The sequence below is a fragment of the Pseudomicrostroma glucosiphilum genome, assembly GCF_003144135.1.
Source record: "Pseudomicrostroma glucosiphilum strain MCA 4718 unplaced genomic scaffold BCV69scaffold_1, whole genome shotgun sequence".
Taxonomy (NCBI): Eukaryota; Fungi; Basidiomycota; class Exobasidiomycetes; order Microstromatales; family Microstromataceae; genus Microstroma; species Microstroma glucosiphilum.
The window spans coordinates 459,667-483,926 of record NW_020289913.1 but is presented as its reverse complement, the minus strand read 5'-3'; the positions used below and the strand labels follow the sequence as shown (position 1 = coordinate 483,926).

Sequence of the window (24,260 nt, the reverse complement as noted above, 5' to 3'; positions counted from 1 at the left end):
CTTCCACACTGTAAAACACCCCTCCCTTTGCGCTCTGGTGGCCCCAGACAAATCTACAGCTCATCGGGCGAAGGCGGTCTAGAGATTCCAGCGCTGTGTGACCACTGTGGTCCCAATCCAACACTGACGCTACCCGCATCACTCTTGTTATCAGCATCCGTCAAGTGTTCATCAAAGTAATGTGCAGCAGTACTCCTCGGTGTCCTAGGCGTACGAGCACCATACGTCAATCCACTTTGCAATATCATGGCTGCGACGCAACCTGTCCATCCACACTGGTGACTGGCTCCCAATCCGGCACCAGTGTCTGCGTGGAAGAATTCGTGGAATTGGACTAGATCCCGGAAATAAGGATCGTGGTCCAGCATGGCTGTACCGCCGTTGCAGGCTCTGACGCCCTTTGAGTCGCGAGTGAACATGGAGATGATTCGATGTTGCATCTCCTCGGCAATCTGAGCCAAGTCCATAAAGTCGCCAGAGCCAGTAGGGCACTCGACCTTGAACTCGTCGGGACCATAGTACTGGTAGAAGCGCTGCAGGGACTCGATGAGGAGCAAGTTGGGAGCGACCCAAATGGGGCCTCGCCAATTTGAGTTGCCGCCGAACATGGGCGAGCGGGAGTCTCCAGGCCAGTACTCGACGCTGTACTCGTCTCCAAAGGCCCTGAAGGGTTCAGCCTGGTGCACCTTGGAGAGAGAGCGGACACCGTAGCTGGACAGGAACTCGGTCTCGTCCAGCATGCGACGTAGGATGCGCTCCAAGCGCTCCTTGCTCACCACGCTCAGCAGTCGTCGCTCCCTCTTTCCACCGGTGGTCATGACGTTCCGCACAGCCAGGGCAGGCCTGTTGTGGACAAACCACTGGAATCGAGCAGCAAAGCTCGGGAAGCGCTTGAAGACCCATGGCTCGATGGCCAAGACGGGGAACAGCGACATGAGTCCGACAAGGGAGCGTACCTTGATGATCTGAGCATCGCGGTTGCCATGCTGCAGAGTGTCGTAGTAAAAGCCGTCCTCATCGTCCCAGCAGCTGACGTCTTCGCTGTCGGGGCTCGGGTTGATGGATTCACTGAGCCAGATGAAATGTTCAAAGAACTTGCTAGCCATGGCCTCGTAGTTCTTGTTGTGCTTGGCAAGCTCCAGGGACATGTTCAACATCTGCAGACTGAAGAAGGCCATCCAGCTCAGTCCATCGATCTGTCGAAGAGTTCCTGGAACCGGCAGAGACTCGGATCGATTGAAGGGTGCAATGTTGTCCAGACCGAGGAAACCATTCTCAAACTTGTTGACAAACTGCGTGAAGCACAAGAGCAGCTTCTGGAAGACTCGCTCCAGGAAGTCTAGATCTTCACGGCCGTACATCTTCCTCTCGATCTTGAAGACTCGGAACACGGCCCAGGCGTGCACAGGAGGATTGACATCTCCGAAGTTCCACTCATATGATGGCAACGATCCGTCGGGCTTCATATACCACTCTCGGGTGAAGAGGTCGAGCTGCTTCTTGGCAAACCAGGGATCGACCATGGCGAGCGGGATGCAGTGGAAAGCAGTGTCCCAAACACAGGGGAAGGGGTACTCCCACTTGTCGGGCATCGAAAGGATGTCCTCCATGTGCAAGTGCTTCCAATCTGTGTTTCGAATCCACTTGCGGTTGGAGGGTACAGGTGGTTGACCCGGGTCTCCGGCTAGCCACTCGGACAGGATGAAGCAGTAGTATTGCTTGTTCCACAGCATTCCGGCCAGGGCTTGCCTCATGATGTTCTTCATGTCGTCCGACATAGAGCCACTGGCCACGCGAGCGTAGAACTCGTCGGCCTCGGATCGGCGCTCCTCTACCAGGTCATCGAACTGCTCATCGTCATCAATAGAAGGATCTTCTTCTGGCGTCTTTGATGTCAACTTCATCCTGACGACTGCGCATCCGCCGTAAGCTGGAACCTGCTCAAAGAAGTAGTGGGCTCCTGCCTTGGTACCGATCTTGTCCGGGTTGACGTAGTCACGGGTCGGTGCTGTGTTAGTCGGCTGTTCAAAGTACTCTTCTATGTCGTCGACCTCCTCAACGATCTCCTCTTCCACCCATTGGTGCTCGCTGTCCTCCATCTCTACCACCGCCGGGTTATCGGGGGCTGATCCTGCCTTGGCGCTCGTGGAGGTCTTTGTGAGATTGCCGGGCCTTTTCACGGTCTTGACGACCTGGCGCTTGACTGGGCGCGTCTTTCGGACCAGCTGCGGGCGGTCATTCTCGAGACGATGATTAGGGATGAGGTGGTCGTGGAAAGCATCCTTGGCATACTTGTTGATGTTCTTGCCGTTGTAAAGACGCTCGAAATTGGTCTCATTCTCGGTGAAGAGCAATTGGGGCACAACCTCGTCCTGTGAGATGGGCTCCGGAACGGGCTGACCACGCTTGGGAGCGGGAGCACTGGGAGCGGGACTTGGCGAGCAGTACATGTACTTTCTACCCAGTTCTTCATGGTCGGCTTGGACAATCCCCTCACCTACTTGACGTAGAGTAGGCTTTTCAGGAGTCACCTTTGGCCAGAACCAATAGTTCTTGAAGAAGAGCTGTGGGATGATGTGAAGGTCGGCGGGCTCGGGACCTCTGTTGTAGGCACTGATGCGGACGGAAATGGCATTCTCGTCCTCGTCGTCCTTGGCATACTCGATGAAGATGTCCCAGTACTTGTTCTCATCGAAGAGATCGGTGTCGGTAATTTCAAATTCGGTAACATCTCGACCACGGTTTTGAGACTCGCGGACGAGCTGCTCATAAGGGTAGGCAGTCTGAGGGTACTTGTAGAGCATCTTCATGTACGAGTGAGAAGGCGTGTTGTCAAGGTAGTAGTAGAGCTCTTTGACGTCCTCTCCGTGATTGCCCTGGTTGTTGGCCAGACCGAAGAGGCGCTCCTTGAGCATCCTGTCCTTGCCATTCCAGAAAGCCAAGCTAAAGGCCATGCGGCAGTGGTTGTCACTGATACCACCAATGCCATCTTCTCCCCATCGGTATGTCCTGCTTCTAGCCATCTCGTGAGGAAAGTGGTTCCATGGGTCACCATCTGCACTGTAGTCCTCCCTCACCGTTGACTGCGACCCCGTGAGAAGAAGGTTGGTCAGCCGCTGTAGCTTCGGAAGAAGCATTTGTGTAAGTCGCACGAACTCACCCATTGCCTCTCGCTCAGATGGGGTCCCCATCGCCTCCAGTAGCGCAGCTTGTGCTCGTCCTCCTTGAGTCTCTTTTCCTCCTTTGTCTCCCACTTGGAGGAAGTGTGCAGCTTCTGAAATGCTTCGTCCATGGAGACTCGCTTGCCGTGACGGTGTGCAGAGTCGTGATCGGTGTTGCCGCCATCAGATTGTTTCTGGTGAGGAGAATTGTAACCAGACATGTAGCTGCTTCGACTTTGAGCTCGTGGTCGGTAGCCTGAGCCATTGGTGGGCTGTGAGATTGGTGGACAGATATGGGCGTCAGATTTCAATGAGCATGTGAAACTAGATTGGGTGATGTCAAAGGTACTTACAGTAGGTGTGAAGTTCCTGTTGTTGGCTGACAAGAGGAGAAAGAAGCGGAGCGAGGAAGAACAGACGGCACAATGGCGCCTGGTGGGTCAGCCGAAGCTACTGTGGTGCGGAAAGGCTGCGCTATCAGCTCGCAGCAGCACTCACCGAAGCTCTTCTTCTTCTTGGGTACGCCATCAGGACCCTTGCCGCTCACGCCAGGGATGTCGAGACTGAGCCCCTCGACGGCGGCGCCTACGGTGGTGTTGTTTGAATTGGCAGTGTTGAAAGTCTCGTCTGCGGTCTCTGTGCTATCGTCGGCGCCATTGTTGGATAGGGTCGGTGTGGTCCTGCCGCCGGCTGGCTCGTCCGATTGGCCATCGGGCTTCCCAGCGCTGGCAAAGGCCTGGCGAAGGCGAGATGCCATCTTTGGGGGGGGGGAAGCTGAAAGAAAAGGAGGAGGGGGGGGGGGAAGGGGAAGGGGGAAAGAAGGGGGAAAGAGGTAAAGGATGGGTAGGCAGAGAGGGGGAAAAGCAAGGGACAGTGGTGGTAGAGGAGCGACAGGAAGAAGAGGGATGGGATCGATGGGTGCGGAGGTGCGGGCGGGCGGGCGGGCCAAGGGGCGAGGGAGGCGTAGGAAGCGAGGCGCAGCTGCGACGGGGCACCACCAGCACCCGTGGATCAGCGTGCAGATGATGCGTCGTAGGCGTGGCCGTGGGGCAGAGCGAGTGCTTAGGCGACGCTGCCTGGCCACGCTGCTCTGCCCGGCCATTCCACCCGTCTGCGTTCGGTGCCGTTGAAGGCCGATCGCGGGTCCAACGATAGCGGAGATCAAACGCGCCATGCGGTCAAAGCCAAGCCACGCCACGCGACGTCACTTCAGGGCAGCAGCAGCAAAGGCACAGACAGGAACAAGTCCTGCCTCGAGAATAATTGAGCCGGACACGGCGAGGCAAGCACCGTAGGCAAGCAAGCAAAGAGGCTCCGGCGATCGACGACAGTGAGCGTCTGAGCAAGGCTGCTGCATGGACTATCCTGTGAACGCAGCAGGGTCGGGCAGTCCATACAGCTCGCACTTGAAGAGCAATGGTTACGAAGATGGCACAGACGAGGATCAGGAACAAGAGGTGCCTACACTACCCAATCAGCTACTTCAGCTCAGCCCAGGAGCAAGGAGGGTGACCGACGCAGATGAAGAGGTGAGCCTAACCGAGGGAGACATACCACTACATGTCAAGTGGCTCATACTCAGCTCTTCCTCCGTCTGCAGATCTTTCTCCTCTACACCCTCACCCCGGCTCTAGCCGGCCGGTACGGTCTGGGCCAAGTCGACTCCAAGCACGATCTACTGACCATCACCTTTGACCTTGACAAGGACGACCCGCCTGAAGTGAGCAGTAGAAACAGTGACAGTCTGAGCTCGTCAGCTACAAGGTCTCGAAAAGATGCGACAAGCAAGGTCGCCCGAGGTTCAAAGAGGCAGGGTCTGTCGACTGGGAGCAAGAGCAGCAAAAATGCCACCTCTTCAGCACGCGACACGACGGTCAATACGCTGCTCTTTCAGGATTCCACCTCTCTGCGCTCCAACGCTGGAGATACAGGCAGTGTCATTTGGAGGTCATCCCTCTACCTTGCCGCCTGTCTCACGAGGCAGCTCTATCGTCCTCAGCGAGGCGATGAGCCTCTTTCACTCTTGAACAGGAAAGCCCTTCTCAACCCAAAAGGTGAACAAGAAGACGGCAGGATCAATATCTTGGAGCTCGGGACTGGCACAGGCGTATTGCCTGCCATCCTCTTGCCCTTTTTACAGACTCGTCGCCTTGCAAATCGGCTACACTGGACAGCGACCGACCTGGAGGAGCTGCTACCCTTGATCCGCCGCAATCTAAGCGACAAGCTCTCTTCTACCTCGTCAGACTCGGAAGAGGGCGGGATTACCCTCTCGTCTCTCCCACTAGACTGGATGCACGCTTCGAATCTCCTGCATTCCTCTACCTCCTACGCAGGTGGGAGCGAAGCACTACGTCGCTCCCTCCTTCCTTCTTCGCTCACAGGCTACCCCGACTTGCTAATGGCAGTGGATTGCATCTTCAATCCTTCTCTCTTCGACCCGCTTCTCGATACCATCGACCTCTTCACGCTCAAGGCACACACAGTGGTCCTCTTGCTTGTGGAGCTGAGGTCGGCAGAGGCTATGAGGGAATTTATGGAAGGTTGGCTGAAGAGGGATGGTGGATGGAGGGTTTGGAGCGTGGATGTGGAGCAGATGAAGGGGATGGAAAAAGGTTATGTGATCTGGGTGGGATGGAAGGAGTGACTGCCGCAAGGACCTTGAGCTCAAATGGTTCGCCTCCTGCACTTTCATTGTACTATAGTATACATCACAAAGCCAACGAGGGGCATCGCATAGCGACACATTGATTCTAGAGGCCGAATAACCATCGCGTGTTCCTCTCTGCAATCCCAGCTACTTCTGCTATCTCCAGTCCTTTTACGCCTGCAACGACGGCTGCCACCTGTCCAATGGCACATGGCTCGTTCCTTCCCTTGACCATTCTCTCCGGATCGTACTTCTCCTTCTTGACCGTCGGCGGAGAATACAGAGCTTTGAAGCGCTCTCCAACAGGTCCATCAAGGGCGGCCGCGACGTGCTTTGCGGAAGCGTGGGTAGGTCGTAAATCGCACCATGGAGCGTCCGTCTCGAGCATGAGCCGACTGAGTGGAATGGCCTTGACCACTGCGAGGTTCTCTTCTGTCTTGAGAGAGCAGCCATTGACACCGATGAAGAGGCCGAGGGATACGAGCTCTTGCATCTCTTCGAGAGAACCGGTAAAGCTGTGCACCACCCCAACTCGCAACGCCTCTGTAATCGAAGAGCTGCTCTCACTCGCTGCCAGGTGGGCTGGTAGCGCTGGAGGAGCCGAGGCACCCTCGCTCAGAGCAGAAGAGAGCTCCGTCATCCTTGGTTGCAGGATGGAGATGAAGTCGGCTGCTGCTGCTCGACTATGCAGGAAGAGGGGCAGGCGATGCTTAACCGCAAGTGAGAGCTGCCAATCAAAGTACTTCTTCTGCACATCGGCTGGACAGAAGTGCAGTCGGTCATAATCTGGCAGAGTCGGCGATGTGGTGGATGAGGTCAGCGGAGGTATGAGCGTCTCTGCTCTGACCGTTGAAACTCACCCAGTCCACATTCTCCCACTGCTACTGCCTTCCCCTTCCCCTTCCCCTTTCCCTGTGTTACAATGGAGTGCTCCTTGATGAGCTGCGAGAGAGCCTGCAGGTACGCCTCCGGTCCCTCCTCATGCTTGTCAAACTCAGTAGAGCGAGTAGGATGACAGCCAATTGTACAAAGCAGGTCCTCCTCACCCTCACAGATCTCCAGCGCCTCTTTACTCTCCGCAAGACTACCCCCCGTGACAATCTGCTTTACTACCCCTGCATTGCGCGCCCTCGCTAGCACTCGCTGAAGATCATCTGGGTGGGCAGTCTTGCCGTTGTACACTCCGCGGAACATCGAGTCGCTGAGATTCACGCCGATGTCGATGAAGTGCGGAAGATCATCAGCGACAGCGGCGGCGGCTGCTGCTGCTGCTGCTGCTACTCCCTTGGACGAGCTGGAAGAAGCCATTCTTCTGGTCTGTCCGACTGGGAGAGGTGCAGGACGAGAAAGACCAAGAGGAGCGGACCGAGCGGCCAAAGAGAGACCACGTGATAGACTGACTGGTCGTATGATGACAGTGATGATGGGAGAGCAGCGTGCAATGCTAGCCAAGGGAAGCGAAGACTACTTGTGAGTAGAAGGGGAAAAGTAGGCCGGCCTTGAGTGTGCTGCAGAGCACAGGCCACGCACAAGCGGAAAGAGGACACGACACGCCAAGACTCCCCCTGCCGCTTCACCCTCAGTCAGAATAGCAGACACAGCAACGTCATGTCAGAGCAATCGGGGAAGACGTATGGTATCAAGGCCATAGAGAAAACGTAATCATCTGCTCACTATCTGTCCAGATCATCAATCTGACCCAGGAGGAAGCGATGGAGCTTCAAAGCTATCTCGGGCTGGTACATCGGAATCTCATGCCCCGCGCCTTTCACCAGAGCCAACGTCACCTTGTCCTCCGTATGGTATTTGCCGCCATTGAAACCGCCGCCGCCGCCCGCCTTCAGGGACTTGAATCCACCAGCTTGGAAGCCCTGCTTGCCTCTCCAGGTGGCAGACTGCAGCGCTAGCTGTGCACCGAGGGCAGTGAGCGACATATCGTCCAGCCCAGCTGAGATGACCACCCTCTCCATCCGCTCGACCACCCGGCTAAAAAGCTCCGTCTCCATAGGGAAGGGAGACTCATCTGATCCGCCTACAAAGGGCGACTCGGACTGGTAGAAGCGCCATGTGCTATTGCCAGCATGGATAGCCTCACGAAAGCCGGGTGTGTTGTTGATCCAGTTGTCAGAGGTGGTCCGCTGTACGGTGTAGTTGCCGGGAGGATTGCCAAGAGGGTCGAAGGCGGCTAGAGGGCACTCGTCCATGATGTTATAGATATTCAGACATCCTTTACTGGCCCTATCCGACACAGCCTCAGCGATAGCGGTGAGGTAGCTGTGGGAGTCCGGCAAGGTGGATGGAGCTGTGATGGGACCTTTTGGAGGATAATGAAGGTGATCCGTCACGAAGGAAGCGATCCCATCACTCGTAGCCTCCGCCTTGATGTCTGACATGGTCGCGTCGCTCAAGTGGAGATCGGATTGTCGCTTGACGGCCCACTCGTACAAGGGCGCTTCTTGCTGCAGCTTTCGGTCAGTGAGAATACCGCTGATGATCCCGAGACCAGTCAACTTCAGATTCGTATTCTGGAAGATGTGGTCCGCGATATGAAAGGCGTATTGACTGCCGTATGACTCCCCGACGATCGTGAGCTTCTTAGACTTGAGCTCAGGGAAGATGGACACAAGATTGAGCAGCCAGGTGGTGAACTCCTTTGCGGCTTCCACTGCGCTCTTGGCTTTTGCTGGACCATCGCTAAGGCCCACGCCGGCCGGCTGATCTACGGCCAGCAGCCATCCTGCCTTTGTGAGAGAGTGTTCATTACGTGCGACTTGACTGGTATTGACTCTGCTTGTGGGAAGAAGAAACGGGCCCATCTCTTGCAAAAGCCCCTTGAGACCGCTTGCACCCGGTCCGCCTTGGAGCCAGATCGTGTGAGTGTCATCGCCTTCGCCTTCTGAAGGTGGCCATAGCCAGAAGAAGAGAGAGCGACAGTCATCTGAAGAGATGGGGACCTTGCCTGCCCAGCTATCACCAAGGTCGCCAATGTGCGAGCTGACGCCCGGCAGGGAGTGACCTTTGACCAGAAAGTCAGCTGCCTTCGGGCCAGTAGAGAGGACAAGGGAAGCGTGGGCCAGAAGGGTCAGGAGAAAGAAGAGGGAAAGAGGTATGCCCCTTTGAAAGGCCTGAAAGAATCGGTAAGACATGGCGTGATTGAAGGCAGCCCGTCCGGTTTGCTGATTTCGTTTCTTGAGCAAGGTGACATGCTGTCTTCACCGCCAAGGCGAGGCATCTGCAGCTGGCTACCCCTGGCGTGCCTGGTTCGGTCCGGAACAGCCCGAACGTCGGGCAGTAATGCCCTGGCAGGGTATAGCCGTCAGGGGTGAGATTGCTTGGGCGCGCGGGAGATGGCTTCCGCCAGAGCTTCAACGTACGGCTCCTTGGCGGATGCCAGGGGATCGGCGATGACTTCGATGCTGCCATCTTTCCTCAAGACCCTCATCTTTCCCTCGACCCCCTGGCCGATGTCGTTGTTCTTGCCTTCCATCCAGGGTTTGAAGAGCGCCAACCACTCTTGGAAGATTTCGACGTCCTTCTTTGCTTCCTCCTGATTAGTGGCGAGCATGAGGACCTCCCTCGGGAAGCCGAAGATGACGCCATCCGTCCCGTGAAACACCCCCTTTTCCTTTGGGTGCGAGTCATCTACGAGAGCAGCGCGCCGCTCAATCCGGTATCGCAGAACCCGTGATGGCGGCAGACTCCGCAGATAGTTTTCCAGCAACCGCTGTGCAGTGTAGATCTGAGCGTCTGCAGTGATGAGGCCAAAGACGTCTGCCCAGACCTCGAGGTCCTTGATGGCGTCTCCAGGTATATCATAGGATCCCATGAGATGTTCCACTACCGCCGCAGGATAGTAGTTGTGCAGTTGTAGGAACAGATCTTGCTTCAGCGGGTGAGAGGAGGGCGCATTGACTAGGCGATACTCCTGAGCTTCGTCTGAGAGTTCTCCAAAGGCAAAGGAGATGTTTTCCGCATTGCACCATGCTGCAAACGACCCATCCTTCGTTCTTTCACCCCAGTCAGAGTCAACGAAGCCGCCATGTGCCACTCCACCATCTTGGACGGCTCGAAAGGTGTGCATCTTCATGTCTGGGATCACAGCGACTAGCTCAGAGGCTGGCACTTTTCGGAGAGCTGCTACTCGTTGAAGATCATCGTGGACACTGATGCCGAGCTGATTACACAACTCCTCCATCTGAGGGGCGACCTCGTCCAAGGTCTTGCAAGGCAGCATTGCGGAGCCCGAGCGAAATACACATCGTTTGATATGCGGCCGGTAAGACGCGTCCACCCGAGCCCTGCAGAACTCATACAACAGCTGTGCATGTGCTGATTGAGCGCCAGCAGAAATACCCGTGACTGTGATCTCGTCAGCGTTGGCCCCTAGACTTCTTGCATTGTGTACAGTCCACTCGAGCGCCAGACGCTGATCCCAGAACCCAAAGTTGGCCTTGCCTGATTTCGTGTCCAGCTGATCCGAGGCAAGGAAGCCAAAGATATTGAGCCGGTAAGCCGGACTGACGATTATGCACTCGAAGCCTGCTCCTCCTTCTTCTCGCGGAGCTAGCAGATCCGAATAGTCGGCATTTGGATCTTGGTGAGCCGAGCCGCTCTGCAGCCATCCTCCATGAATGGAGAAGAGGATTGGCCAGCCCTGTGGGGGCGCCTTGGCCACAGGTGTCCAGATGTTCAGATAGAGACAGTCTTCCGTCTGTTCCGGCACAGGGGGCTGAGGCTGGCCTTCAGCCGGCTCTGCGCTGTAGTTCGTAGGTTGGTAACATACAGAGGCGAAAGATGTGAAGTCTGAGCGGCCTGTCGAGCCATAGCGAAAGTTGGCAGGGAGGGGTTGAGGCTTGGTGAAGCGCAGGGCGCCGAGGGGCGGAAGTGCGTAGGGCACGCCAGCGTACCTGTGAGCCTTTGGCTTGCCGGTGACGGTATCAAGAATGGTCTTTCCGTGGATCACCCCACGCTCGCCAAAGTCGAGCGATGGAGACATTCTCGCGGTGACAATATCTTCGGGAACGTTGCGAGAGATCAGAAAGCAAGAGTAGTAATGCCGGAGGACAAGGAAGGCAGCAATCCGAGCTTCGGCAATTGCTCCACATCTGCTTCCCCGCACTCGGTTATCCCGGAGCAGGATCACAACCAGACACAACAGCCAAGAAGGACAATGTATAGACAGATACTTTGCAGCGATGCGATGACTCAAACAGCTCCGCTCTCCTCGTACATTCTCCTCTCAAACCTCTTCCACAGCTTATCGTTCTTCGCCAGTCTCCTCGCCAGGTGTAGCATGTTCGGAATCGTAATCGCATCCAGGCTCCAGTCGGTAAAGGCACGCAGCGAGTCTGGTAGCTTGAGCGCACGATGCCGCGAGATGGCAATGTCCTCACCGACGCTGACTTGACTGCTCTCAGCAACAAGATCTCGGATGCCCAGACCTCTCTTCTTCAACTCATCCTCTAGGAGATGGCGAGGAACAGGCACGTGACGATGCTGTCCATCCCTCACGTCACCACTACCAATCAGATCACCCCACAGAACTTCGGGCGTGTAAGTTGCGTACTCAAGGTGGAAGTTGAGCTTCCCCTTGCGCTTGGCTAGTTCTGCCTCCTCGGTCATTACCGCTCCATGACCGTTCTCTTGCTCCCAAGCCTTGTTCGCTGCGTCGAGGTCGAGGACCCACTGAGAGTAGCCAAGCAAGCTCAACGGCCCATTCTGCCTACTCGGTGAATTTGGAGAGGCATACCTTGCCACAGGAGTTATCTTGCCCCTGCCACCGCCATGCTTGGGCCGTCGATGCTTCCTCCTGAGAGCAGTGAAAGGATCTTCCAGCCTTGCAGTGTCGTTGTCCGAGAAAATCATATCCTCTGGAGTTGCGAAGACGACTTGATTTTGTACCGGACTGTGGGAGATCTCCTCGACATGGTCATACTCATAGTCCTCATCATCGTACTCTTCCTCATCTTCTGCGAGCGTGGGTACGTCTTGTTCTCTTGTGGAAGAGGAGAAGTCTAGCTCGATGCCACTTGTATTATATGTCCAGATCCGTGCGCCGGGAAGAAAGGTGGGAATGATACTTGGCGCAATGAAGAAGTAATTATAGTAACTCTCATTTGTCTTGGCTTCTTTCTTTACCAAGGAGTAGTCTTTGCGGAGATCATCGGACAATGCCTCGGTGTTGATGAGGGTGGAGAGAGGATTCTCGGAGTGCTGTGGGACGGGCAGACCTCGCTCCTCTTCGTCAAATGCCCAGGTGTCATCGTCTGCTTCTTCCATCGCACGACCCTTGCTCTTGTTCCGCTTCCGCCTCTCAGCCTTGACCGCCTCGGTATCCTCTTGAATGAAGAAGCCATCCACGTTCATATGGCCGAAGTGCTGCGCAAGGACTGTCTCTTGATAGTGCAGCACAATGTCAGAGTAGACATCGTAGCAGTCCTGGAAGTAATTGCCGAATGTAGGTGGCACATGTCCCAGCAGGTGGACATGCATTCCCCGCTTGCGATATTGGTAGAGCTGCGCCTCGAGCCAGGCAAGTTGTACCGTGCCGGGGTCTGAAGTCTTTAGAGCCCTAAAGACGTCGTTTGCCGTCATTGGCGGCGGCTCCTCATCATCTTCATCGCCCTCCTCCTGCTCTTCACCTTCAGCGAAGGAGCTCTTCTGGCCTTTCTTGCCCTTCCTCTTCTTCTTCCTTCTTTGGCGCTTCTCCTTGCTCTTCTTGCACCCATCTACGACTTTGTTCGAATCGTACCAGTATAAGGTGTTGAGTGACAGGATCGCCAGCTTGTTGGGGATGACCTCCCGACCGAAGTACCCTCCCAATTGAAAGGTATGCAGCTCATACTCAGGCACAATGTCTGCCCAGATGTCAGTAAATGCTGAGATGACATCATTGGGGCCGGGCCACATGATGTTGTGCGGGAAAATATCATTGTTGCCAATGGTGGGTACAATCGGTGTACCAGGGAAAGCCTCTTGAAGCAGTGACAGAGCCCATCTGTTTGAGTCATAGATCTCCTGTCGAGTACGAGGGTACTTGTTGTCGATGTCGTGCCGAGCTGAGTCTCCCGTCCATACAATGAAGTCGAAAGGAGCTCTCGCATCCTCATCGCCGCTCTGGGACTGCTCTGGAAGCCAATTGCGCCTCACCCAGTCGATGCTCTCCTCGACCAGGTGGAGGGGAGAATCACAGCCGCTGACTGGCGTTCCCCAATAGCCCGCCCGATCTTGGTCCTTCTTGGGCTTCTTGGAATGACATCCAGCAGACACTGCCGAGCCTGGCTTGTAGTGCTTGTCTGGATGGAAGTCGGTGACGTGCAGAAAGCGGCCGGACAGTCGAGGCTCTCTGTCAGACGAGTAGATCGAGGAGGAAGAGGAAGCGGACGAGGAGGAGGCGGCATCATTGAGCAAGGCTGCCCTTGAGATCGACGATCCCAAGGCACAGATTGCGCAGAGGAAAGATGCCCGCCTCATTGTCAAGGCGACGATGATGGCGATGGCGGTATAGACCAAACCGGAGCCTTGTTCAGGCGGGACCACCTTGACCTTGGCCAGATGGGCAGGAACGTGGCCTCGGCTCTGACGTCTGATTCTGCCACTTCCGCTTCCGGCCCGATCTCTTTTCGTGCCGCGATTCGCGGGGTGCGCCTTTCAAATCAAATGCTTCGCACAGGCGGACGACAGAGGTTTGCTTCACCTTGACGCTGACTCTACCAAACACCTACTCACTCTCAACCATGCTTCCTCGCTCGCCGCTCTTGAAGCGGTCTCTGCGGCTCTCGAAGCCCACGGCTTCTGCTTCGGCGCGCCTGCTCGCGACCCACACCTCACTGCCCGCCTCCGACTTGCCACAGTCCTTCATCGAGAAGATCGTGCAGAAGTATGCAGTCGACCTCAACCCTGGCCAGAAGGTCCAGGCCGGCGACTACCTCAGCGTGAGACCGCAGCAGGTCATGACTCACGACAACACTGGTCCCTGCATTTCAAAGGTAGGTGATGTGTGCCCTTCGCTACAGGCATGCGCTGCCACTGACTCTTCTCACTTTTGGCTCCTTTTGTGCAGTTCCGCTCGATTGGCGCGACAAAGATCTACAATCCTTCTCAAGTCGTCTTTGCCCTCGATCACGATGTGCAGAACAAATCGGAAGCCAACCTGAAGAAGTACTCTCGCATTGAGTCCTTTGCTCGCGAGCAAGGCATCGACTTCTACCCTGCAGGAAGGGGTATCGGCCACCAGGTCATGATTGAGGAGGGCTATGCCTTCCCTCAGACATTAGCCGTGGCATCCGACTCTCACAGCAACATGTACGGAGGCGTGGGATGCGTTGGTACACCAGTCGTGAGGACAGACGCCGCTGCTATCTGGGCTACGGGTCAGACATGGTGGCAGATCCCAGAGGTGGTCAAGGTTGAGCTCTCGGGTGACCTACCCAAAGGGGTGACCGGCAAGGACGTCATCGTTGCGCTCTGCGGATACTTCAACGAGGATCAAGTGCTCAATGCAGCTATCGAATTCACCGGCTCCGGAGTCTCGAAGCTCTCCGTAGACGAGCGTCTGGCGATCTCAAATATGACGACGGAATGGGGAGCTCTCGCCGGAGTGTTCGCGGTGGACGACGTGACCCTCTCCTGGTACGAGCGCCACATCCGAAAGCTGGACAAGCTGAATTTCCAGATGGGCAGCTCTCCCTCTCACACAGACAACCATCCTCGTCTGAACATGCAACGCCTCGATGACTTATCAAAGAACCTGATCAGGCCGGATCAGGATGCGTACTACTCCAAGCATCTCAAACTTGACCTTTCCACTCTCGCTCCTCACGTATCAGGCCCCAACTCGGTCAAGATCTCGACGCCGCTCTCCGAGCTGAGCCAACAGAATGTCAAGATCCACAAGGCGTACCTCGTCTCTTGTGTCAACTCGCGAGCTTCGGATCTGAAGGCCGCTGCCGATGTGATCAAGGGAAAGAAGATTGCGCCAGGTGTGGAATTTTACATTGCAGCTGCATCTTCAGTTGTCCAGCGCGAGTCAGAGGAGGCTGGTGACTGGGGCACCCTCCTTGCCGCTGGAGCCAAGCCTCTACCGGCAGGCTGTGGTCCCTGCATCGGCCTGGGTGTCGGTCTGCTCGAAGACGGTGAAGTGGGCATCTCCGCTACCAATCGAAACTATAAGGGTCGAATGGGATCGCCAAAGGCTCTTGCCTACCTGGCTAGTCCTGCCGTTGTAGCAGCCTCTGCTGTGGCAGGAAAGATTTGCGGTCCTAGTGAGCTGGATCCCGCATCTCTTCCCGCAGGAGACGCTCTTCAATTCTCGTACCAGGCGAACAAGGCTGCCGAAGCCGCTTCTGCCTCTCCTGCTGCTAGCCCAGAGGAGTCTGCAGGTGGTGAATCGCTTCTTCCCGGCTTCCCCTCCTCTTTCAAGGGCCCACTGATCTTTGCCCCTCAAGACAACCTGAATACGGATGGTATCTACCCTGGAAAGTACACATACCAAGATGACATCACACCCGAGAAGCAGGCCCAAGTGGTCATGGAGAATTACGATCCCGACTTTGCCAAGCAAGTCGCCTCGCTCAACTCCTCTGCTGCGCCTGCCTCTGCAAGCAGTGAAGCCAATGCTCCACGCCAGGGCGTGATCCTCCTCGCTGGCTACAACTTTGGCACGGGTTCTTCTCGTGAGCAAGCCGCCACCGCCCTCAAGTACTCTGGTGTCCCCTTGGTGCTAGCGGGCTCTTTCGGAGACATCTTCAAGCGAAATGCCATCAACAACGGTCTCGTCTGTCTGGAATGCCCACAGCTCGTCGAAGACCTCACCGCCAGTCATGCGCGGGACGGTCAGAGGGGTAATGGCGGTAAAGGTCAAGGGGAGATTTCCGTCTTGCTCAAGGGCTGGGAGATGGAAGTGGATACCAGGAGGGGAGAAGTAGTCATTAAGATGGAGGGTGGTGGAGAGAAGAGGTACGTCACTAGACCTGCTGGTGTGGGCAAGGCGGTGCAGGATATCTGGACAGCGGGGGGAATGGAGCAGTGGGTCAAGAGGAGGATAGAAGGCTCTTCTGCCTCGGCCTGAGGGTGAAGGGTGGAGAGTGGAGACTGGTCGGAGACAGGTGGCGTCCGTGTTTCCCTTGCAAAAATTGTATCATCATCAGCTTCTTGTCCATCTCGGAGTGAGCAGACAGGGCAAGCAGCATTGCATCAACGAGGACCAAGGAGGGACCATGCCGGCAGAATCGCTCGATCGAGTCAGTTTGAGTCAATCGATAGGTTGGTCGCTTAGATGTGCCCTGAATTGCTCATGTAAAGTAAGTGGAACAGAGAAAGAGACAGATACAGGACAGCTCAGCTCATGCTGAGCGCCACTGATACACACGTGCAAGAGGGAGAGGGGAGCCCGCTGTAGGTACTCCTCTGTGCAGCTCCTCTCCTCTCCTCTCCTCACCCCGAATCTGCTCTTGCGCAAGTGCGACTCGCCGTACCGAGGAACGACCAAAGGCATGTCCAAGTCCCGCTACCCCGCTTTTAGTCTCACTCGACTTTGATCCCCGCCTCCGCTTGACCCTCCACCGTAACACCATTTCCGTTCCCACTTCCATTTGCCCCATTTCCCGCAGCCTGCGCAGCAGCAAGAAGTTCCCTCATGGCAGCAAATCCAGCTCCATGCTGCTGCTGCTGTTGTTGCTGCTGCTGCTCTGCTTCGAGGAGGAGCTGCTGTTGATGGTGATAGTGAGCATCTGCTTCTAGGTCTGCTTGAGCTGCGAGGGGCGGGGTGGGGGGAGGGGTGAAGATTCCGCGGACGTCGGCTCTGCGAGTGGGAAGGGGACGAGGAGAGGTGTCAGGTCTAGTTCCCTCGCTGATGATCTCTTTCTCCCCTCCTGTCTTACTCACCCAAGTTCTCCTTCAAGACATGCCTCCAGTGCCTCCCTTTTCAGGCCCCTCGCCTCCTTCTCCATTCTCACCGCTTCCTCCAACTCCGCAACCAATCGGGCATTTTCGCCCCTCAACCAGTTCAACTTAGCCTCTTCGATCAAGCAGGCTTTACGGATTGTGCCAAGGTCGGCAGTAGAGGTGGAGGTGCAGTTCAAGATGGCGTCTTCTGCTGCTGCTGCCGCAGAAGCTAGTGTTTGAGAGCGGGAGCTTTTGCTGGGCGAAGCCAGGGATCGGCGACCGGACAGGCGGGAGGAGGCTCGGCCGTTGGTCGGTGGTGGTGGTGATGGAGCTGCGGATGGGACTGGCGAATTGGTGAAAAGGGACAGACCCGATGGGGCGGCTGGCGGGGAAGCGGCGGCTCCTGCTAGCCCCTCTCCGGCCATGTGCTCGTCGCCGCCTTCTTGTTGCTCGTTGAGAGCTTCAGCTTCTGTCTTGACTGTATCCCTAATACTGTTCGTGAAAGCTCCGTTACTGCCGCCTTCAGTGTCCAGCTCGGCCTTCTGCAGCCGAGCCATCTCCTTGACCCAATTCCTCCGGGCGACCTCCAGCGTGGCCTCGAGAGAGCTAGACAGGCCAGACGGTTCGCTGTCATCGGCAGAAGTCACATCACCTCGCAGCGCAAGACGCTCTTGCAGCGTAGCAAAGCGCTCGATACCCAGCTCCTCGGAAGTCAACGAGGCGACCGTCTTCTGATTCGGCCCGGTAGTCGAAAGGGAAGCCGCTCCTTCTTCTGTCTTTGCCGCGCGAGCGCCCGCTTTTCGAGAGGTTGCCGTGCTGCCACTGGCTGTAGCTCCCCCTTGGTAGACGCTGCCGGGACCAAAGAGAACGTCGTACTCCCATCGACTTGGCTGGCCAGGTAGGCTCTCGTAGTAGTCTGCTGTCCCTTGCAATGAGCCGTCGGCCATATCGTCATCGTATCCATCTCCTCGTCCCGAAATTGCTGACGAGTCTCTCTTTCCAAAGCCTGCAGATCTCCTGCCCGAAGTTCTAGTGGGCACTAGGCTGGCAGGGGCAGGGCCAGACGTTGCCGATGCAGGTGAGGAATTGAGAGTACCGGCGATACCTGCACCTCTTCCTCCGCGAGCTGCTACAGGTTGAATGTCGTGCTGAATTCGCATGTGTTTCGACAGAGCGTCCGAGCGCGTGAAGGACTTGTCACATTCTGTCAGTCACAATTGGTGAAGGAAGAGGTAAGCGGCTTCGATCGGAATACTGCTTGGAACGTACGTCAGTCGAAGACTACTCACCTGGTCTGGGACAGGTGAAGGGCTTCTCTCCCGTATGACTTCGCAAATGACTGAGAAGCGCGAATCTTGATGTCTGAGGCTTTCCCCTTCGAGGACATCCTGTCCATTCGCATGTGTACTTGGAGCGGGAGATGCCGACGTGGTCTGGAGGCGTGAGGAAGGAAAGCCAGCGATGTGAGCTCACTGTCTCGGACGAGCGAGGCTGGGATGGTTGCCTGGCCCGCCATTGATCCCTCCGGCCGACTCACCGTTGTGTAAATGGTCGATGAACTTTGTCATATCGTCAAAGATGATTCGACATTCTTCCCAATTGCACTGCGTCTCCATGGCGCCTCCTGTGGAAGAGCTGGCACCTTTCCCTCCCCCTTCACCATCTTCTCCATCGTCTTCATCTCCACTACCCGTTCCCTGAGCAGCAGCGCTGTTGAGCCAAGCGTCATCGCCCTCATCGCCGCTAGTGGAGATGTCACTGACGTCTACTGTAGGCACATAGCCAGCTGCGAGCTCTCCAGGTGCATATGCCCACATCTCTGGCTCCTTGCCTTCCCTCTCCCTATCACGATCTCTCCCTCCGACTCCACCGATGAGCACTCCTCCCCCGCCGCCCAATGCCATAGCGCCGGAGCCGGACATGCTGGTGCTGGTACTAGCTGGAAGGGGAGGTGAAGAAGCGCCGCCCTTGGAGTCCCGGGCTTCCTTCTGGGCTTTTGATACGCGGGGCATGCTGAGAGTGGAAGAAGATGAGGGAGGTACCGAAAAGGCGGGGCCAATGGCAGGCTATGCCAGTTGCGAGGAACGCCGAAGGAGTAGGTCCGGGGTGGAGTGACGGGGAGAGGCCGAGGGAGTGAGGGAATTGCGAAGGATTGCGCCGGAGGAAGATGAAGAGGACGAGGGAGCAAGGACCACTCAGGGCCTTTATGAAAGTGGAAGCAGCGGGTCGTTGGTAGCCTGCTGCTGGGGCTGGGCGGCAGACGCGGGCGGGGCGGAGTGAAGGCAGTGGGTGAGGGCGAGTGGGAGGAAGATGTCAAGGAGGGTGATACGAGGACCGTAGCGATGGAAAGGGATGGAAAGAGATGATGATGAGGAGAGCTCAGACTGCAACTGTGAGCGTAGTCCTTTCCTTGTGTGCTCTGTCTATGCTGCTGGTGCTGGTGTCAAGGCTGCTCTGCGTCCGTCGTTCGTGGTGCGTCTTGGTTTGCTGCTGCTCCCGTTCCTCCACGGCGGGGCTGAGTTGCAGCGCCGGTATCCTGGCATCGAAGACGGAAGCATTGCAGATCCCACGCCTCTGATTGCATCCCACACCACCACCAGCATCCTCGTCACCACCGTACTCACTGTTGCAGTCATCGCCATCCTCTCTAACGGCCCCCGCAGTGGGTAGCAACCCGCAATTCCTCCCCGACTGCCAGGGCGAGGGGCAGACCCACTCCACCATGAGCAATCCCACTGCCTCTTCTTCCTCGCAGCCCCCTACTCCACAGATTCTCCTCCTCGGCCTCCGAAGATCAGGCAAGACGTCTCTCCTCTCGGTACTGCACAAGCGTCTAGCACCAGAAGAGACGCTCTTCCTCGACAATACCACAAGAGCCACACCGACATACCTGGACATCTGGAAGGGAGTCACAATCTGGGATGGAATCAATCTCGCTTCTCTGCTCAGTGAGAGAGGAGAGGGGATGGTGGGCGGCGGTACAAAGCTAGCTTGGAGGGAAGTCAAAGGAGTCGTGTGGGTCATAGATACTCAGGTGAGTCGGCATATACGCATACAGCTATGGATTCGGGCGCATCAGGTCCGCTATCTTGGCTACTGTGCTAACATCAACGGCATGCTATCCTCTCCGCCAAACCCAACCTAGGACGACTACCTCGATTCGCTCTCCACCCTTCACAATGTCATCGTCCGAGCCTATGCCAATAACCCGTCGATCCACTTTCACATCCTTCTACACAAGATGGACGGCCTCTCGGAAGACTATCGAGACGATACACAAGGGGATGTGGAGAAGCGGATAGAAGACGATCTCAGTGATGCAAGCTCTAGCTTCACCTTTGCTAGAGGTGTAGATCCACCGTCCCTTCCGACGGCTGTAACAGGAGCAGGGAGAGCCGAATTGGATGAGGATGATGAAGGGCTGGGCAATCTTGACTGGGAGGAACTGGAGAGAGTTGCTCGAGAGAAGAGATACGGGAAAGCCCCTTCTTCCTCGGCTGGAGAGAGCGATCTACCACTCAAGAAGCTTTCGGCGACCAATACCACTTCCAGAGCTTCTTCCACGACAAGACCTCCCCGTACACGTCGTCGATCTTCACGAGCCGCTCACGGGGCGAACCAGAGTGCGAACCTGGAGACGGATGTGCATCTCACCCTACACCAAACGTCCATCTTCGACTCGTCCATCTTTGTGGCCTTTTCTCGCCTCCTAAACCCCTTCATCCTCTCCCCACCTTCGATGAGGTCTGCTCTAGGGAGATTGATGGACGGACTGGTAGAGACGTGCGAAATGGAGCGGGCCTTCTTGATGCACCTACCTACACGGACCTGGCTTCTCACAGATGGCGGACCATTTGAGAAGGGAGCCTTTGAAGTCGTCTGCGACTACCTAGGATTTCTCACGGGCATGGCTGGGCTATTCGAGAATGTCAACAGGAGCAAAGCTGAAGAGCCGGCTTCCGCAGAAGGGAGCGAAGGGGCCTCTGCTCCCGTCCCAGCTCGAGCCCATGCCTCTTCAACACTTCGGCTGAGCCCAGACTTGCTCCTCTGCTTCTGGCAACTGGACAACGCCCTTGGCCTAATCGCCATTCTTCGATCTCCCTCTGCTCCCCCCTCCTCTGCTCTCACAAGCTCCACTTCGGGCAACGGAGCAGGTCTGGGCTCCATCGGTGCCGGTGCGCCTTCCTCTGCCAATGGCTTCGGGGAGAGGAAAGCTAGCAACCCAGCTGGTGCGCTGCGTCCGGGAGAAGTGGCTCCTCCTGCGGCTGCCGCTCCTGCCTCGGCTGCTTTTACAGGTCTGCTGGACTGGAATGTCGACGTCTTCCGACAGGCCGTCGTGCATGGACTTGGAAGGCTTAGGAGAGGAGCGGAGAAGGAAGAGGTTCTTGCGGCATTTGCCCAGTAGTGAATTTGAGAGAGAGAGAGGGAGACGAGGGCCACACACATCGAAAGCAAACATGATAAATACACACACACACATCTTATACCACTACTGCTGCTGTGAATCAGCCAAGCTGCTGAAAAAGGCCCGACAAGCAGGGGCATGAGATCAGTGCGACGGAGTGTAGTGTATTGAAGCAAAGGCTATGATATAGTGTTACAGATGTGATCTTGCCCCTCCGTTGCTCGCTCAGAAGAGGTCAGCAGCTCTCATGCGACTAGGAGCAGCCTTCTTCGCAGATTCAGCTTCTCCCCCTTTCTCTCCGTCCCCTTCCTTCTTCGATGCATCCCCCTTGCGCTTCGTTGCCTTCATCACCTCCTTACTACTCCCTCCACTACCAGCAGCATCTTCCTCTTCATCATCAAAGCTGAAAGTCAAGGCTCCGCTCATCTTCTTCGTGTCCTTCTTCCGCTTCTTGGGGCCTGCGTCACCAGGCTTTGCACCGTCGCCGGTAGTGGAGCGCTTGTTGCGTGGGATGAATGTGGGTTTGCTAGGAGCAGTAGATGGAGTGGTGTAGCTGCCGACTTCGCCCGGTGCTGACGGTCCTTGCTTCGTTCTTGAATCCAGCTCGGTCTCCATTGTGGGCAGCGGTAGTGTCACGGAATGACGTTGTTCTTCTGCTGCCGATGGTTGTAGTAGTGGTATTTGATCGACCTCATCCTGCTCGTCGGGGGCAAAAACGCTCTTGAAGACTTCCCGCGAGGGCTTGACGAAAGAGTCGATCTCCTTCAGGGCCTCTTCGTCTTCGCCGAGTCCCACTTGCTCCAGATCGAGGGGTTTGGCACGGGATTCTGCTCCAGTACTAGAGGAGCCATTCGCATCTTCCTTCTCAGAACCATCAGGGCCTCCAGAGCTGAAGTCACTGATGGGCTGTCCACCCTGACCCTCCCAGTGTCGCTCCCCGACCAATCCTAGCAGCTCGCGCCTGCTGCGTTCCCAGCGCTCCTCGCCCCTCTTCAATTCCCGACGAGCTTCAGATCGTGCGTAGCGCTCCTCCTTGACTCCTCCCGCGGCCCCAGAGAAGGGGTCGCCGCCTCCATCCGCCGGCCTCCCGTAAGCCCGATCGTCACCGTCGTACTGAACGGCGTCTCTGCTTCGCTCAGGATGAGGGTCAGGCACACCAAAGCGCTTGCAGAGCAATCTCGGAGGGTACCAAGCTGTCACCTGCCTCGTCAGATGGCCAAACATGCCAGCCTTGGCAGCCCTCTGTCGATCATTCATATTTTCCTCCTTCTCCTTCTGCAATCGCTCTTCCTCTTGCTTGGCTTGTCGCTTTGCCTCTTCCTCGATGGTAACCTTCGACTTGATCTCAGGCTGGTACAGTCCACCGACGGGGACGTGAGCATCCCCACCGCCCTCGACTGTGGACGCACTAGCGAATCGAGAGGCCATGGCGGAGCTGAGGGGCTTAAAGATGCTTGCTGAGCGAGCAAACTCCTCCACCTCTTGCGAGAGCTGAGAGGCAATCGTGCCTGCTGGCACCGGCATCGTACCGTCCCGGCTAGATGCTGGATCAGCCTGAAGCTCAAGGTAGGCCACGTAGCGCTTCTGCTTCTGCGCGTCGTTGCCGAAAGGGAGGAAGCCCTTCAGGGCATTTCGAGCTGTGGTGGCGTCGAGTCGAGGCACTTTGATAGAAGTTGGCGCCGCTTCAACAGTTGCTGGAGGTGGACCGCCAGGCAGGTAGCTGGAAAGACTAGGGGGAGGACCAGGCATTCGAGCCTCACCAAGGAGCTGGCCTCTGTCTGCTGCTTTGATCTGATGCGGGAGTATAGTGGGCTTGCTCAGCGAGGTGGCAGAAGCAGAGGCAGGGGGCGGCGGCCCAGCCGTCCCCTTCGCTTGACTCCAGACCTTGAGCGGGTCAGGTGTCCACCCGGGCGGTACTACTGGTGGAGCGAACCAGTCGCTCTGCGTCTGCTCTGTACGACCGTCGATGACTGATCCGTCTTCGATAACGAAGCCTTCGGGAAGGGCGCGTCCATCACGCCATGTTGACCTTGTGGCTCCATTGAGCTTCACAGAGGAAGATGCCATGGCTTTGTCTGCAAATGGCTCTCTAGACGGGGCTTTCATCATCTGTTGATCTTTCCGTCTCCGTATGACATCTTGAATGCTTTCTGACGACCCATAGATGTCCCTCACATCATCCTCATCTGCTTCTTCTAGCGCAGAGATGTCGAACCCTCGGGAGCTGGCCTGAGCATCGCTCCTCGCAGCCTGTAGAGCGTCTGCAAGGCTCGGAGCTCCACCGCTGCTTGTCTGTAATGTCCAACCCAGACCATGTGTGTCCTTCTTGCTAGCTCCTTCAATGATCGCTGGCATTGGTGTATCAGCAATGGGCACCCCGACCTTAAGCGGCTTGCCCAAGCCGCTGCCGACTTTCCAGCCCATGCGGGCGAGGATACGATGTCCCAAAGAGGACTTGGGTGCGATAAGTCCTGAGCTCGATATACCCTCTCCGCCAGCCTCCAACTGCTGTCTGGCTGCCTTGCCCAGCCCTAGCAAGTCTCCGAGGACGTCATCATTAGCATGGCGATTGTCCAGCTTAGCCTGGCTGGAGTAGCCGTCTCGCTGACTGATTTTCCTGTCAGCCTCCGTATCTGCAAGGTCTTCCTCGTCCATGAAGTCTTCCGGCCTACTTCGAATCTTGTCCTCCGGTTTGCCAGATCGGGAGGACACAAAGGTCGATGGAGTCCAGCCTTCCTTGGACCCGACCGTGTTATAGTACCCAGCCGACCATCCTCCAGTGAAAGCTCCGTGGAACCTCCTTCTTCCTTGCTCGTCTCTCACTTCTTGCTCCCAGACCGGTTTGCCTTCGTTAGGATCCCGCTTGTCAAGGGCAGGGAGCGGAGTGCCGATGAGGACGAAGTTCTCCGTCACCGAAGAAGTCTGAGCCGTATCGAGCTCATCCCGGGCCAGACGCGACCGAAGACGCGAGGCAGACGAAGACATGCTGGACTCAGGGCGATGAGCCGACGAGGTGGGTCCTGAGCATCTGTCCGACTTGCTGTCCGGCCTTGTTCAACAGGAGGATATGGAGATGATGGTGGCGGTACCGAGGCAGCTTGAAGTGGAGCGTGCGTGGTTCCCTTTCCGCGTCCAGGATTTTGTCGCAGCGCCGCAAAAC

The 24,260-nt window shown here is 56.6% G+C and overlaps 11 protein-coding genes across 11 annotated transcripts; 3 read left to right on the top strand and 8 right to left on the bottom strand.

Annotated features, from left to right (window-relative positions):
* Positions 1-53: 53 nt before the first annotated feature.
* BCV69DRAFT_244206 (hypothetical protein) lies at positions 54-3,382 on the bottom strand (the record flags this gene model as incomplete). Its single annotated transcript, XM_025490099.1, has 2 exons — positions 54-3,083; positions 3,161-3,382. The coding sequence occupies 2 exons, from the start codon at positions 3,380-3,382 to the stop codon at positions 54-56; spliced, it is 3,252 nt and encodes a 1,083-aa protein (XP_025350813.1).
* Positions 3,383-3,473: 91 nt separating this feature from the next.
* Positions 3,474-3,960, bottom strand: BCV69DRAFT_6762 (hypothetical protein). Its single transcript, XM_025495442.1, has one exon. The coding sequence runs from the start codon at positions 3,916-3,918 to the stop codon at positions 3,511-3,513; it is 408 nt and encodes a 135-aa protein (XP_025350812.1). The 5' UTR covers positions 3,919-3,960; the 3' UTR covers positions 3,474-3,510.
* Positions 3,961-4,415: 455 nt separating this feature from the next.
* Positions 4,416-5,976, top strand: BCV69DRAFT_309531 (hypothetical protein). Its single transcript, XM_025494721.1, has 2 exons — positions 4,416-4,690; positions 4,762-5,976. The coding sequence occupies exons 1-2, from the start codon at positions 4,517-4,519 to the stop codon at positions 5,806-5,808; spliced, it is 1,221 nt and encodes a 406-aa protein (XP_025350811.1). The 5' UTR covers positions 4,416-4,516; the 3' UTR covers positions 5,809-5,976.
* On the bottom strand, positions 5,688-7,274 carry BCV69DRAFT_264867 (hypothetical protein). Its single transcript, XM_025490765.1, has 2 exons — positions 6,672-7,274; positions 5,688-6,597 (listed from the first exon to the last, which is right to left on the bottom strand). The coding sequence occupies exons 1-2, from the start codon at positions 7,117-7,119 to the stop codon at positions 5,915-5,917; spliced, it is 1,131 nt and encodes a 376-aa protein (XP_025350810.1). The 5' UTR covers positions 7,120-7,274; the 3' UTR covers positions 5,688-5,914.
* A 141-nt stretch (positions 7,275-7,415) lies between these two features.
* BCV69DRAFT_6638 (alpha/beta-hydrolase) lies at positions 7,416-9,042 on the bottom strand. The gene has a single exon (XM_025495434.1). The coding sequence runs from the start codon at positions 8,955-8,957 to the stop codon at positions 7,485-7,487; it is 1,473 nt and encodes a 490-aa protein (XP_025350809.1). The 5' UTR covers positions 8,958-9,042; the 3' UTR covers positions 7,416-7,484.
* A 349-nt stretch (positions 9,043-9,391) lies between these two features.
* BCV69DRAFT_242977 (alpha/beta-hydrolase) lies at positions 9,392-10,729 on the bottom strand (the record flags this gene model as incomplete). The annotated part of the gene is made up of 1 exon (XM_025490049.1): positions 9,392-10,729. A coding segment is annotated over one exon (1,338 nt), but the record flags the coding sequence as incomplete, so codon positions are not given.
* Positions 10,730-11,025: 296 nt separating this feature from the next.
* Positions 11,026-13,179, bottom strand: BCV69DRAFT_240494 (hypothetical protein; the record flags this gene model as incomplete). Its single annotated transcript, XM_025489998.1, has 3 exons — positions 11,026-12,048; positions 12,136-12,382; positions 12,536-13,179. Coding segments are annotated over 3 exons (1,914 nt in total), but the record flags the coding sequence as incomplete, so codon positions are not given.
* A 309-nt stretch (positions 13,180-13,488) lies between these two features.
* Positions 13,489-16,053, top strand: BCV69DRAFT_254276 (putative LYS4-homoaconitase precursor). Its single transcript, XM_025490553.1, has 2 exons — positions 13,489-13,799; positions 13,874-16,053. Exons 1-2 carry the CDS (start codon positions 13,548-13,550, stop codon positions 15,878-15,880), a joined length of 2,259 nt encoding a protein of 752 aa, XP_025350806.1. The 5' UTR covers positions 13,489-13,547; the 3' UTR covers positions 15,881-16,053.
* Positions 16,054-16,070: 17 nt separating this feature from the next.
* On the bottom strand, positions 16,071-18,978 carry BCV69DRAFT_6651 (hypothetical protein). Its single transcript, XM_025495436.1, has 5 exons — positions 18,898-18,978; positions 18,233-18,526; positions 17,985-18,128; positions 16,696-17,899; positions 16,071-16,612 (listed from the first exon to the last, which is right to left on the bottom strand). The coding sequence occupies exons 2-5, from the start codon at positions 18,510-18,512 to the stop codon at positions 16,336-16,338; spliced, it is 1,905 nt and encodes a 634-aa protein (XP_025350805.1). The 5' UTR covers positions 18,513-18,526; positions 18,898-18,978; the 3' UTR covers positions 16,071-16,335.
* Positions 18,979-19,244: 266 nt separating this feature from the next.
* On the top strand, positions 19,245-21,465 carry BCV69DRAFT_279576 (hypothetical protein). The gene is made up of 2 exons (XM_025491301.1): positions 19,245-19,729; positions 19,841-21,465. Exons 1-2 carry the CDS (start codon positions 19,418-19,420, stop codon positions 21,098-21,100), a joined length of 1,572 nt encoding a protein of 523 aa, XP_025350804.1. The 5' UTR covers positions 19,245-19,417; the 3' UTR covers positions 21,101-21,465.
* On the bottom strand, positions 21,246-24,185 carry BCV69DRAFT_279575 (hypothetical protein). Its single transcript, XM_025491300.1, has one exon. The coding sequence runs from the start codon at positions 24,083-24,085 to the stop codon at positions 21,326-21,328; it is 2,760 nt and encodes a 919-aa protein (XP_025350803.1). The 5' UTR covers positions 24,086-24,185; the 3' UTR covers positions 21,246-21,325.
* Positions 24,186-24,260: the final 75 nt, after the last annotated feature.